At 38.5% G+C, this 13,255-nt stretch overlaps 3 protein-coding genes across 8 annotated transcripts; 1 reads left to right on the top strand and 2 right to left on the bottom strand.

The window, feature by feature from the left end:
- On the bottom strand, window positions 1–3,829 carry LOC103422201 (pentatricopeptide repeat-containing protein At5g48730, chloroplastic). 3 transcript variants are annotated; one of them, XM_008360239.4, is made up of 3 exons: window positions 3,231–3,829; window positions 1,313–2,474; window positions 1–667 (listed from the first exon to the last, which is right to left on the bottom strand). In XM_008360239.4, the coding sequence occupies exons 1-2, from the start codon at window positions 3,633–3,635 to the stop codon at window positions 1,341–1,343; spliced, it is 1,539 nt and encodes a 512-aa protein (XP_008358461.3). In that variant the 5' UTR covers window positions 3,636–3,829; the 3' UTR covers window positions 1–667; window positions 1,313–1,340. The 3 variants fall into 3 exon arrangements, with proteins under 3 accessions (XP_008358461.3, XP_070663348.1, XP_008358460.3); XM_070807247.1 differs by having other exon boundaries at window positions 1–401; XM_008360238.4 differs by lacking the exon at window positions 1–667 and having other exon boundaries at window positions 1,113–2,474.
- A 2,239-nt stretch (window positions 3,830–6,068) lies between these two features.
- On the bottom strand, window positions 6,069–7,408 carry LOC103422237 (uncharacterized). The gene is made up of 3 exons (XM_070806299.1): window positions 7,209–7,408; window positions 6,682–6,792; window positions 6,069–6,443 (listed from the first exon to the last, which is right to left on the bottom strand). The coding sequence occupies exons 1-3, from the start codon at window positions 7,406–7,408 to the stop codon at window positions 6,359–6,361; spliced, it is 396 nt and encodes a 131-aa protein (XP_070662400.1). The 3' UTR covers window positions 6,069–6,358.
- A 2,634-nt stretch (window positions 7,409–10,042) lies between these two features.
- LOC103422200 (uncharacterized) lies at window positions 10,043–12,502 on the top strand. Of its 4 annotated transcripts, none has more exons than XM_070807245.1 (3): window positions 10,044–10,166; window positions 10,310–10,406; window positions 11,195–12,502. In XM_070807245.1, the coding sequence occupies exon 3, from the start codon at window positions 11,224–11,226 to the stop codon at window positions 12,277–12,279; it is 1,056 nt and encodes a 351-aa protein (XP_070663346.1). In that variant the 5' UTR covers window positions 10,044–10,166; window positions 10,310–10,406; window positions 11,195–11,223; the 3' UTR covers window positions 12,280–12,502. The 4 variants fall into 4 exon arrangements, with proteins under 4 accessions (XP_070663347.1, XP_070663346.1, XP_070663345.1 ...); XM_070807244.1 differs by having other exon boundaries at window positions 10,273–10,406; XM_070807246.1 differs by lacking the exon at window positions 10,310–10,406 and having other exon boundaries at window positions 10,043–10,166.
- Window positions 12,503–13,255: the final 753 nt, after the last annotated feature.

Genomic DNA, 13,255 nt, shown 5'->3' with positions numbered 1-13,255 from the left:
TATGATGTAACTTTGAATCGTTGAGCAGACAATGTCAATGGGCACAAAGACACTTGAACACGCACTCTACAATTTTGATATAAATAAAGCCTATATATGCTTGTATGCTAGCAGTAGAGTGCTTACTATATCAAGATTATGGCTTGATACCTTTTTGTGATCGATTTCAGTGTCAGAGTAAATGAAAATAAATACAGAGGCAGGACGGTGGGAAAGAGAGCACATGGAGAAGTGGAAGGACGCACAAGGAAGAGGCAGAAGAATATAAACACCGAGCAACCAGCTACACCTACTCAACGTTTCCCACCTTTTAGTGTGTTAAATTCCCACATACAGCAGACAGATGGACATCCAAGACTTACTCAACCTGCCCAATCTTCACCATCTTTAGCTGGCTTTCTCTGCCAACCACAACAGAGTGGTGGTGACTCAGAACCGGACACAAGAATAACTGCTCGAACATCACAGAATGTAATAATGGCTGAATACTCTGTAAGTAGCAATTGGTTACTCCAAAGTCCAAACATACATTGATATATATGTTTTGTTTTGTGCAGAACAACCACATAGATCAAATTAGCCATGGAACTGGGCCAAAAATCCTTCCAAGAGAAACACAAGCTGGGATATACAACAACACAGCATCACATGAAGAATCTTAAGGTTTCTGAAAACATGGTTCAGAAGGTGATAATGTTGAAGCAAATGTGGATGATGAATATGGTGAAAAGACACACTGGAAAAGGCAAAGCAAGTGTGAGTAATAGAAGGGTTTGCATTTGAAAACATAGACAATGTAGATGGCACGGTGTCAACTAGAGGACAGAGCTTACATCAGATTTAGTTAATCATTCCAATACTTTTAGATGATGCTCCTATAGAAAATTAATTTAGTACCTGGAATAACTGCCTAATTCATCAATTACAATTTACAAATAGCAAATTTTCAAATTACCACCTCAAAGACTCAAACCCAAATATTATTCAAGGAGATGTATCTGTGCTTAATGTGTAGATGCACGAATTTGTTTTGGTTCTCTCTCTTTTTTCTTTTTTAAAAAATGGACTGTGAATATGAAAAGACTGCATACGTTATCAGTGAGACAATAACATGTGGCAATTTACTTTATTCACGGATTCACTAAAATTAAAAAAATGGTATACCACAATGTTGCAGGCTTAGTACACTTTACAAGTCATATAGCAGCATTAGCATATACCACGCTTACTGCATTTCGTTTGTCATTCAAATATTCATGTACAAAAATCAGGAATTGCTTCAAAACAATGAAAACGTACAGGAACAGTATACCTCAGGGATGGACGACCTGCAAAAGAGGTCACTGAAAGTCAGGTTTTTCTCTCTGGGACCAAGTCATCTGACTTCCTTCTGCTGATTCCATAAGTTCACGGAGTTCCTTCACATGGCCAATCATCTTGTTGGTGGAATAAGCTTTAATCATAGTTCTATATGTAACTTTGTCTGGCCTACATCCTTTTTGCTCCATTATCTCAAGCACCCCCTTCATTTCTGCGAAGCATCCCATCCTCCCATAAGCATCAACCAGACAATTGAAAAACACTGTATCGAGCATCACATCTGAATTCTCCACAAAACGTAAAACACCTTCAATTTTTTCAGGTTTACCGGCTAGACCATATGCCCTTACGAGTGAACAAAGTGTGACACAGCTTGGTTTGATCCTCTCTGACCGCATTAGCCTAAATAGATACTCCATTTGTTTTAAATCACCAGCCCTCCCAAATGCGTCTATCACCACATTATATGTCACAATCGTCCACGAATAATGGTATTTCTGCATATATTCCATCACAGCACTCATCTTCTCATATTTCCCAGCTTTTCCATAGGAATCTAGGAGAATGTTGAAAGTCATGATGTTGGCTTGGATCCCAGCACTCTGAAACCTCTCAAAACACTTTTCCATTGTTTCTATTTGCCCGCTGTTGCCAAAGGCTCTCAGTACTGAATTCATGGTCCAAACATCAGGCTCACAATCCTGTTCGCTAAGCATTTCCACTAGTGTTGATTCCATCTCTGCAAATCTTTTAGATTTGCCATAGGCATCAATAAGGGTATTATATGTGATGGTGTTGGGTCTTATCCCCTGAACTTCCATATCCGAAAGTAGAGCCTGCACTTTGTCATATGCAAAAACCTGCAGGCATGATTTTATGAGGATTGAATAAGTGTGGACGTCAGGCTGGCAGTCAGGAGTAGTCTTCATCCGCTCAAGGTGGGAAAATGCTTTGTGAAAGAGGCCGCTCCTACCATAGGCAGAGACAAGAGCAGTGTACGATTCAGTGTTGACATCACAGCCTTCTTCAATCATAGCTTCAAAAAGCTCATGGGCTTTTTCTGGTTGCTTACACTTTCCAAGCATGACGATTAGCTTAACATATACAGCAGCATTAGGTCGGTACCAGAGCTGCTCCTGTAGTAGTTCAAAAACCTGAAAGTATAAAGGATAAAATGACCATGAGAAAGACGCTCATAATATATTAGGCTTACGAACAATTACATTGTCCAATACAATAAAGACGGGAAATGTGTAATCATAGAAAGATGCAATAAGAGAGAAAATTGAGGAACAGTAAATTGGGAATTTTTTATATAACGCGAGTCTTCTTACTTGACAAAGAATGAGATTCCAAGTTGATTTCTTTCTTCATCATAGTAGTTGATAAAAATACCGATTTTCTTTAAAAAATTGTGTCAATTCAAATCCTCAACATATTTAATGCATTGTTCGGTGAACATTAGGATTTCTCCCCAGATTAAGAACATAAATGAAACTTGGGATTTATTTGTTCATTCAGCTATCTCTATGAATATATCAACAGTGACAACAATCGATATTAGTTACCAGAATTAGCATTATTCTGATTTTCAAGGGTCCTATAAGCCGAAAATCGAACCTTTTCTATGCATTTTTAGCAATCAAAACGAAATTAAGCACGGAACACCTAAATTCAAATAAAGTTCTTGTTAACCAACAAACAAACTGCTTGAAGCCAGCAGAGTAGACCCTTCGGCTACCCTATTCCGAACAAAACACCAAAATCCCAGTACTTAAAACGTCAATACCTCGCCTTTCCCTACATTTCTAATCAACCAAGCGAAGAAAAACCACAAACCCAGATAAAATTTCCGAAAACCCAATTCGCCAAAACCCGATTCGAACAAGAAAGTTTGAAAGAGGACCGACCTTGAGAGCGGACTCCCAACGCAGAGCAGTGATTCTCTCATGGAGGGCTTCGAGCACGGTTTTGGGAAGCAGCCTCTTGGACCCTTTCTTCTTCTTCTCAATCAGGGCTTTGGTGGCTTCTCTTCGGAGTATCACCGAGATTGCTTTTCTGGAAGCTATTCTGTTGTTGGTCTCCTCTTTCCTCTCCTTCGCCTCCTTATCTTTCAGCTTCTGACTCTCAAGAATTTTGCTCCGACTGTTCTGAGTCACTGCCAGTGAAGTCGTTTTGTTTGCATTAGTATTAGTTGAAGAGGAAGAAGGAGGAGGATGGGGATTGAGTGTCATTTGTGGCCGTACAGTTGACGGCGGCGGTGGACGGTTAAACGGCGGAGGAAGTGGTTGGGTTGGTTGAGGAAGTGAGGCCATGATTGAATGTGTGTGTGGAGAAGAGTAACAGTGAGAAAGTAAGGGCGCGCTATGATACCGTTAAAGAAGGAAAAACGGCAAGGGCACCTATTAAACGACATATTTAAACGGTTTCCATTCATTCAATTCAAGAGCTAAAAATAAACATGAATTTGTAGAAATAGAAAACGATTGTGTATAATTCACTTCTCTTTCCTTATCACAATGGTCACAAAAAGGTTTTGGAGTTTTGGTTATGATCTTGACTCTTGTTCGTGAGAAGAAACTTTGATAGAACTGTTTGATTTGAGAAATTTTGACATCTGAAATTAACATGAGGTCGTTGAGATCAAAGTACATCAAATATTATACTTTTATATGAGAAATTCTAGCATCCATAACCAGTATTGCCACATCGTCCATCAGTCTCATACAAATTAGGGTTCCAATATTTGGTCTCACCCGATCCCATCATATGAGTCTAAATCTAATGATATATACGAGCAAACCACACACAAGTCCCTCCAGTTTTGTGTGAAGGCATTTATGAATGACATCATTAGTACATTACACAAGCTTTTCTCGATGAGAAATTTTATTTAAACTCATGTAACATTTTTCTATATCCAACTTAAATTTTTAAATGTTAATTGTCTATTTCACCGTATTGTATAATTACTAGTAAGTACAAAATAAAATTAATAATAAAACCCAAATTTATCAATAAACCCACACACTATAATTAAACGTTAGCATCACTCTTTGTTTATCATACGTTTATTCTAACTACATCCCTAATAGCTCTTATATTAGAGTGAAAAACTTGTATTCAAAACACCAGGGGCATGTTGATCAATTTAAGCAACTTCGAGGGCTAGAGAATGTAGCCACTAATGATATTGTGGCTCTTGAAGATGATTAAAAATGTTTTGATAGATATGTTGAAATTTTCTTTTCTTTAGTTTATCTTCTATTATGTTTTAAGTTTAGAACTCCTGATGAAAAAGTCGGTAATGTGAAAAAGTAAACTAGCTACAACAATCATCCTGTAATTCTTCGAATCAAGGCAAACAAGTTACAACTACTTGCTGTTGGAAAAGTTGATAATTGGTTCTTTTAATTGCAAGGTCTTTTTGGTTTTTTAAATCTTAGTGTTTGTTGTATGACCAAAAACAAAAGAAAAAGAATCATGATTGCGTTCTCTAGTAGTTCTCTCCTTATCAAAGAGAAGTTGCCGGCAAAGTAGTAAATTTGGGTTATAGAGGTACAAACTCATCTTCATTGTAAGCACGTTGGCGTCATTGAGGAATTGTTTAGTATGCGTACGGGACGTGACAGGACGGAACGGAGATGGAGTAAAGATGTCCTCAGATGGAAACAAGGAGGAAGAAGGAGACAGAGAGATTATAATTTTGTGTTCCACGGATGTGGAATGAGTCGTTCTAGGGGGTGAGGCGCAACGAAAATTCATCCAAAATTTGTACCGTGGAACAGCGCGTTCCACCCGTTTTAGACGCACCAAACGTAGGACGGAACGCTTCGTCCCACTCCGTTTTGTCTCGTCCCACGTACCAAACGGTACCTGAGGGGGCATAAGAGTATTTGAATCAGTTCCTACCTCGGCCATTGGGTTCAAAATTCAGATTGTTTTTCGATATTGAAGGGACTAAGAACATCCCCAATGAAGAGCTTTATATGGAGCTGGAAAAATAGTAGATATAGCTCATTTTAGAGCTATAAAGAATCTCTCTCTACGAGGAACTATTTTTTTCGAGATGTATATGGGGCTATTATATTTATTTATGTAGTAATTTCATTATGCGATCTTTTTATTTTGTATTAACTTTTTGTAAGTTGATTTTTTGACGTATTATCTTAAATTTTTTTTATGAACCTGTCAACCTAAAATTGTTCAAATTGTGAAAAAAATTATATTTCATCACTTATGAACCGTTCGTTTGACTAGATTCCCTTATCTCAATCTCATTTGTTGAAAAATACTAACTCCCACTTCGCCCTATGAAATAATTTGATATTTTCACGTACAACACAACAATTTTCTTAGCACCAATAGTTAAATTAGTATCATACAATTTTGAAAAAAATTATTTGAAAATTTCACCCACTAATGCTCATGAACGTTAAATCAATTTGAAATTTTAATTCTTATGAAATTTAAAACAATTATTAATTATCCAAATTGCTAAAAAAAAAAAAAAAAAAAAAAAAGAGTATAAATGTATTCGCAAGTGAAAGGAGAATGATGGAATTTTGCTCACATGAGTTGCTAATTTATTTGTAGGAACCACTATTTTTTGGTGCTAAATGTAGCCCGATTTTATACTACCAAAAAAAAAAAAGTTGCTCGCTCCAATGGTAAATCTAACCCTATTTTTCAGTTCATTAGAAATAAAATTTCTCACTGAGATTGAAATGTAATAACCTCATGAAGAATGAAGAATAAAATCCCCATTGGGATGCTCTAAATGAAACAAATTTAATGCTACATTCAAAGGCATTATAAAGTTGAAAGCTTTTCAGAATCCAACAAGTAGATCAGGGTTGCAAAAACCAAAACAAACACTAGATATTTGATTGTTCATCTCGATTTTCGAATCCCAACCCACAAACAAACGCCCCTTCTAATTCCCACCCCACACCATACAATTACAAATTACAATACACACAATCACATTAATCCCAATTAATCTAGTCCCTAATCTTCACACTATCTCCATCCCATCTCATTTTTTCCCACCGGCATTGATCCCTCCCGCCTGCTCGGCCGCTGCCTTCTTCTTCGCCTTCTCCTGCAGCGCTTTTGCGTCCCTAAACCGAAAACAAACAGAATCCCAATTCAGAGTTCATTCACAAACGAAATCCCAATTCAGAATTGAAACACAAACACAATCCAATTCACAATTGATTCACAGACGAAATCCAAATTCAGAATTGAATCACCAACACAATCCCAATTCAAAATTGAATTGCAAACAAAATCCCAATTTCAGAATTGAATCACAGGCAAGTTTTGAGCTTGAAAAGCATGAAATTCAAAGAAAAGGACCTTTCGCGGCGTTGTTCGGGGGTTAATCCGTCGTTTTTGGACTTGGATTTATTGCCGCCGGACCTGGCCTGAGCCCTTTCGCGGTCTCGATCCCTCTGGTTTCCGCGTTCGCTTCAGTTAAGGCAAACAAATAAACACTTAAAGCATCACAAACAAAACAATTCTCTATTTACAATCCGTTTGGTTTCCGAGAAAACGCCCAACACAACAAGAATTCATAGATCAGGAACAAAAAAGATCGAATCTTTCGTGATTTTCTCGGCGTTTCCCGGAAGCCAAACAAGTAAAAATTAAAAGATTTGGAAAGAAATAACGGAGGAAGAATAATCAGATCCGATTGCAAAGGATATGGGACATTATTGAATTGTGTGACTGAAGCTGAAACAGCCAAACAGATCACAAATACAACAAAAACCCCTGAAATTCCACAACCAATTAAAAATCAATTACGATTTCATCGAACCAAAATCCCAAATTCCCGAACGAGAAAAATATTATTAAAAAAACAGAGGGAAAATTGAAATTACCTGATCGATTTCTGAGCTCGTAGAGAAAACGCGGAGACGCTAAAGAAGAAGAAGTTGATGGTACTGGGTTTTGGGGCCGGAGGAGAGGTGGTGACTAAAAAGGGGGAGATGCTGGGAACCAAAGAATCTATGGAAGTCTCGAGAAGCCGCGCTTTTTTTCGCACATATAAAATATTTTTGGGAGCTTTAACGAAAACCATATGGTACTGTTCACTTTAACGAAAAACCACATTTTTACACTAAAAAGTCAATCCTGGTACTATTCACTTTACTCTTTATTTTGTCCTTATCATTAAAACTCAAAGTTTTCAAGCCCTTTTCATTAGTTTTCCTAATATTTTTTCGTTGTGTGCTTATCTGGCATTATCTGTTTTTAATTATTTTTTTGCAAGTTGTATGCGGCAATATTTGCTTTAATGCGTCCCTTAATTAATTACCAAACATCAGTGTTTGGTAAAACAATTTTTTTTTTTTTAAATTAATGTCGATGATAGGTGAAAAACAGAAGAAATGGGTAAATGGTAAGTGTATTATCAAAACACAATAGAAGCATTTTTTTTAATATAATAATACCAAACTAGCCATAAGTCCATTATTATATTTTCTCCACTCTTATTTCTTGTATTTTCGTTTTATATATTTTTAAAATATTAGAAATAAATTAAAATATTTTGATTTCATGCATCTTCTAATTCCAATAAATATATTTAATATCTTCTAACAAAAAACTAATGAACTAACGTAAATCCATATGCAAAACATGTCACATCCCGGCTCGAGCCACCACCACATCCTGGGCTCAACTCTACCGTAGCACAATATTGTCCGCTTTAGGCTTCGACCACGCCCTCAAGGTTTTGTTTCTGGGAACTCACACGAGAACTTCCTAATGGGTCATCCATCATGGGATTACTCTCGCGTGAACTCACTTAACTTCGAATTTCAGATGGAACCCGAAACCAGTGAGTTCCCAAAAGATCTCGTGCTAGGTAGAGATGAGAATATACATATAAGGCTTACATGATCCACTCCCTTGAGCGATGTGGGATGTTACAATCCAGCCCCCTTAGGGGCCCAACTTCCTCGTTGGCACACTTTCAGCCAGAGATTGGCTTTGATACCAAATTGTCACATCCTGACCCGGACCCCCACCACATCCCGGGCTCGACTCCACCATAGCACGATATTGTCCATTTTGGGCCCCGACTACGCCCTCACAGTTTTGTTTCTGGAAACTCACACGATAACTTCCCAGTAGGTCATCCATCATGGGATTGCTCTTGCGCGAATTCACTTAACTTTGGAGTTTCGATGGAAGACGAAGCCATTGAGCTCCCAAAAGGCCTCGTGCTAGGAAGAGATGAGAATATACATATAAGGCTTACAGGATCCACTCCCCTGGGCGATGTGAGATGTTACAAAACATATCACCCTAACTCAACTCAAGTAAAAAATATATGAATGTATAAAATACCTACAAACGAGATATGAAATCTAACTAAAAAGTACAAAAATATAATATACCTACATGCAAGACACATTAATTTGTGATACATGTTAATAAACTATTTCTAATATTAACTCAAAAATTTAGACTTATATCAAGTTTTGTCTTTAATTGTTCTTCTGAAGAAAAGTAATTGGGCTACTTAAAATGACCTAGGAAGACACGACATTCTAAGCCCATAATCAAAATGATTTTCATAAAACAATCACGCGGATATTTTGAACCTGACATGTACGTTAGTTGATTCCAGAAATCTAAATTTGAGACATTCTAAATCAATTACGCAATATCATTTAAGTAAATTAAAACACATAAAAATGCACCACTTTCGTGTTATAGATGCGTGTAAAACCCTAAACAAAAAGAGCCTTTCAAAAAAAAAAAAAAAAAAAAAAACCCTAAACAAAAAGAACGTTTGTAGGCCACCTCCTCTAGTACTTTCTTTGTTGGGATAGTGACAGAGTATTTAAAGAAACAAAGGCAAGACATGTGAAGTCATCAATTACAAAGAGAACCTACAATGCCACACCTACATTAAATCAACATCTCTGACAAGTCTATCAGATCATTGTGACGTACTCCGATATTTAAAGAGTCATTTGATCCAATATTAGTGCATATTATGGCACTTAAAACTGTTCAAATTCAATGTTTGATCATACAATTCTAAATATCGAAGTACGACATACTCTGATGCATTGTTGCCACCCGAAATTAAAAAAGAATAGTAAATGATGGGCATGTTGAACCAATATTAAGCTACCAAAAACCTGCATGTTCTGTACTTTGTTTGCAACTTCATAACAACTTAACAACTTCAACCACTCACCTTTGGAACAAATTTCCCACCAGAAAACCTTCAAAACTAATGTATTATTAGTGAATTTTTTTTTATTTCTATTTGTTATAAAAAAGGAACATCTCTTAGTTTGGAATAGTTTTTAATATTTTTATGTGTGGGAAGTCATTATCCAACGACGACTATTCTAGCTTTCTAAATCTCACAAACACGAATTAATTAGATTAGCTCACGCTTGCATATATGCTTCTCATGTTGATAAGTGGTGTATAGCCTTGGCATTTCTTTCCGACTATGCTTACATGAAAAAAATTGAGACAATGCTCTACTTACCACAAACAAGGGGAAGTAGAGGGACGCTAGTGCGTGCCTTCCCTTCCATAAGACTCGCTCCCATTGTCCAAGTCCCCCCCAAAAAACCATCCTTCTCTTTCCATCCTACATTTCGAGAGCTAAAGTCGGAAGATTACAAAACCAAACAAAAAAACTGAGAGATTAACCAACCACCACAATCAATCAATCAATCATCCACTCAACTAATTACTAATAATGCTTAAAAAAAGGAAACCAAGCAAACCAAAAAACAAACACGCAGAGACCCACCACCATCGCCAATTTGCCCTTGCATCCATCGCCTAGCTTTTGCCTTTTGGTGCGTCAACTCTCTCTCTCTCTCTCTCTCTCTCATCTTTTATCTAAATTACTATTCTTTTGCTTCCATCATCATATGAATGTTTCTTTGTCTCTCTCGGGCTCAGGTAAATCTCAGCTTTCTTTTTCTTCCTTTGTGCACAGAGAGAGAGAGAGATAAAACAACACTTAAAATAATTGAAAGCTGGCGGAGCCATCGTATCTGACGGTGCCACCAGAAGCAACGGTCACGGGACGTAAGGTATCCCATGCAACTCCCCATTTTCATCTTTTCCCCTAACATTATCAAAATTTCGCATAATTGCAAACTCAAACGTCCGAAATTCAGACTTGTACACGCAAGTTTTCTCCCATGCATAATAAAAGTTGCATAACAATGTGTAATGTGATGCCTGTCGATCGACACAAGACTTCAGATTGACTGGCACAAATAGGCTGATGAATTGAAGAAAGAAGCGAATTAATTGATACATCAACATTCTATGTTAATTGTGCATATCTCATCTAGCATTAGAGAATTTTAGGTAATTAATGGGTTACTGACTTACTGTGAAATGCAGTGTCGATCAACATACGTTAATTAATCACAAAACGATAGACGAGTCAACATAATCACATTATATATTTATTATGCACACTCGTTGAGTAGTAGCGCGCAATGTCTTTAATTTAGTATACGCATAAAAATTCTAGTTCTTAAGTGGATACGGTAATTGATGCATGAAGTACGTATTTCGTAATTGAAAAACATCAAAATTGTACGTTTTCTTGTGTTGTTTTGCTTAGATGCCCTCAGAAAACGAGTATATTAGTCAACTGAAAGAAAATAAATCAGTCTTAAAGAATGATAGATCCCCATTGCTGGTTCAGTTACAGTTCCCAAGAAACATCAGAACGCGGCAACCAAGCAAAACCAACGGACGCTTCCGAATCCGATCCCTTGATTTCCTCCTTTCCCCAATAGAATTTTTTTTTTTAATTTTTATTTTTGTTAATTTTTATTTTTGTGTGGATTTTATGAAATGGAAGGTCGCCGGAGGCTAACGCTTCTCGATCAGATGTCAGCAAGTAGCAACGGGAGAGACTTAGCCGGATTGAGCCTAGACGACTTGTTGCTGGCCCCTGCAGCCGCCAAACACCCCCCTCCACCGCCAGCACTTCCCCCCACAATCTCGGGTCGGACCCTACTCGATATAATCCGCGACGAGGAGCCCAAGTCCTACCGGGCCCTGATTGGCAAGAAGGATAAGAAAGCCTGGAAGTCGTTCAAAGACCGCCTCCTACTCAAACGCGCCGGCTCCGCCTGGACTTCCTCCGTCCGTGTCCCCACCTCCGATATCCCTATCCGGAACACAGCTAACTACGCTTCCAATCGCCACCACCACCCGCGATCTCACAACTCGCGTCGCGGCTCGGTTCGTTACGTCACCCCCGAGTCCAATCTCGACATGACTCACCAGGAGAGGCAGATTGCGCGGCGGGGCTCCACCCGGTTCAGCCCCAACGCCTCGATTCCGTCCGACGAGGTGGATGCGGACAACCCCCGCGCCTCGATGTTCACTCGCCGGAGCTCCGTGCGGTTCACGGCCGACGAAGTCGCGACTGACTCCCCAAGGCGGCGATTGTCGGCGGCGTTGGAAGAGGAGAGATCGCTGTCGGCGAGAGAAGCGATGGCGGCGCAGGAGGCCGCTGAAGCTGCCGCCGCGGCATCGGCGGCGTCGGAAGAGGCCGCTGAGGCAGAAGAAGAGACCAGGAACGAAATGCCGTCCGTGGAGACGGGTGCGGCGGCGGGTACGGCGGAGCCGGTGAGGATGTCGTTGATGGACTTGTTGGAAGAGACGGACAGGCAGATGGGGGTGGAGTCGAGGTACACGATGGACGAGGACGAGGATGAGGAGTGCGAGGAGGAAGAGGAAGAGGAGGAGGAGGAGGCAGCGGCGGAAGAAGGGAATGTGGAGTATAACTGCTGCGTGTGCATGGTGAGGCATAAAGGGGCTGCGTTTATCCCCTGCGGGCACACGTTCTGCAGGATGTGCTCCCGAGAGCTGTGGGTCCAGCGGGGCAATTGTCCGCTCTGCAACAATTTCATCTTGGAAATTCTGGATATTTTCTGAACCAGATAAAGTAAAAGTAAAAGTAAAAGAAAAGTTACTGCAAGCAAATTCGATTTATGCATTTTCTTTTAATTGGAGTTATTAGGAGAAATCTTTGTTTTATTTGATTTATTGTTTTTTGTTTTTGGTATTTGGTATATTTGAGTTGAAGTTTCAAGTTGTTTTTTTCTTGTAACTAAATAGTTTCATGAATGAATGCCTTGCGTTTAGGCTCCTGTATGTACATATATGTTCTTTGTTGGTAACCACTGCAGTCTGCAGTCTGCAGTCTGCAAGTTTGATTTCATTTGGTGTTTTTAAGTGTTACAAATTTGGATTAACATTAAAAAAAAAAGACAGCTTTGGTGTTTTTCAATCGTAATGCCAATTGCTACGTGACATGACGTATATTAACATCAAATATGGTAACTATCATATTTGACACTAACTTCAAATTTATTATTTGCGTTAAATTTTATGTTTAACATTTGACGAGATGATCTAAGTCACCACCCATGTTACCAAATTATCATCCAAGCCCATACGGAGCTCGGAAAATAGCGGATCATGCAACATACACAGCTGAAGGGCATGTACAATTTGACAACTCATTGCTTGGGTAACTACCCTTTTACTCATGTAACTTTTACCAATTTTTGCCACTTCAAATTATACTCTAAGGGTAATATTATTCACTTGTACATTAGATGTTTTATATTTGATTCTTGCATAGGACGTTGGGTTTCTGCCTATGTGTCTGGGTTTGAAAATTCCTTCACTTAAATTATTATAATAATTTCAAACCCTCCAATTTCCGCTTAACACAATAATTTTTCGAATGAGGATCCTCTTCGGATCCTTCAATCACATTTGTTTATCGTACATAGTGCGGCTAGTTTTCGTCAAGTACTGTTTATATTTAATTTTAAATAAAAAGATTTACAATTATTTTTGATCGTACGATATACGATGAATGAATATGATTGAAGGATCTCCG

Source organism: Malus domestica, chromosome 10, assembly GCF_042453785.1.
Source record: "Malus domestica chromosome 10, GDT2T_hap1".
In the NCBI taxonomy this organism is placed as follows: domain Eukaryota; kingdom Viridiplantae; phylum Streptophyta; class Magnoliopsida; order Rosales; family Rosaceae; genus Malus; species Malus domestica.
Note: the sequence above shows the minus strand (reverse complement) of the source record. Positions and strands in the feature narration are given on the sequence as shown.

What these genes read in the sequence shown, in the direction of transcription:
- LOC103422201 (XM_008360239.4), bottom strand. Translation starts at nt 3,635, where the DNA reads ATGGCCTCACTTCCTCAACCAACCCAACCACTTCCTCCGCCGTTTAAC. An exon ending in GTTGGGAGTCCGCTCTCAAG is followed by an intron (nt 2,475 to 3,230) that starts GTCGGTCCTCTT and finishes TTATACTTTCAG; the next exon opens with GTTTTTGAACTACTACAGGA.
- LOC103422237 (XM_070806299.1), bottom strand. Translation starts at nt 7,408, where the DNA reads ATGGTTTTCGTTAAAGCTCCCAAAAATATTTTATATGTGCGAAAAAAA. An exon ending in CGAGCTCAGAAATCGATCAG is followed by an intron (nt 6,793 to 7,208) that starts GTAATTTCAATT and finishes CCTTAACTGAAG; the next exon opens with CGAACGCGGAAACCAGAGGG. An exon ending in CCCGAACAACGCCGCGAAAG is followed by an intron (nt 6,444 to 6,681) that starts GTCCTTTTCTTT and finishes TTTTCGGTTTAG; the next exon opens with GGACGCAAAAGCGCTGCAGG.
- LOC103422200 (XM_008360236.4), top strand. Translation starts at nt 11,188, where the DNA reads ATGGAAGGTCGCCGGAGGCTAACGCTTCTCGATCAGATGTCAGCAAGT.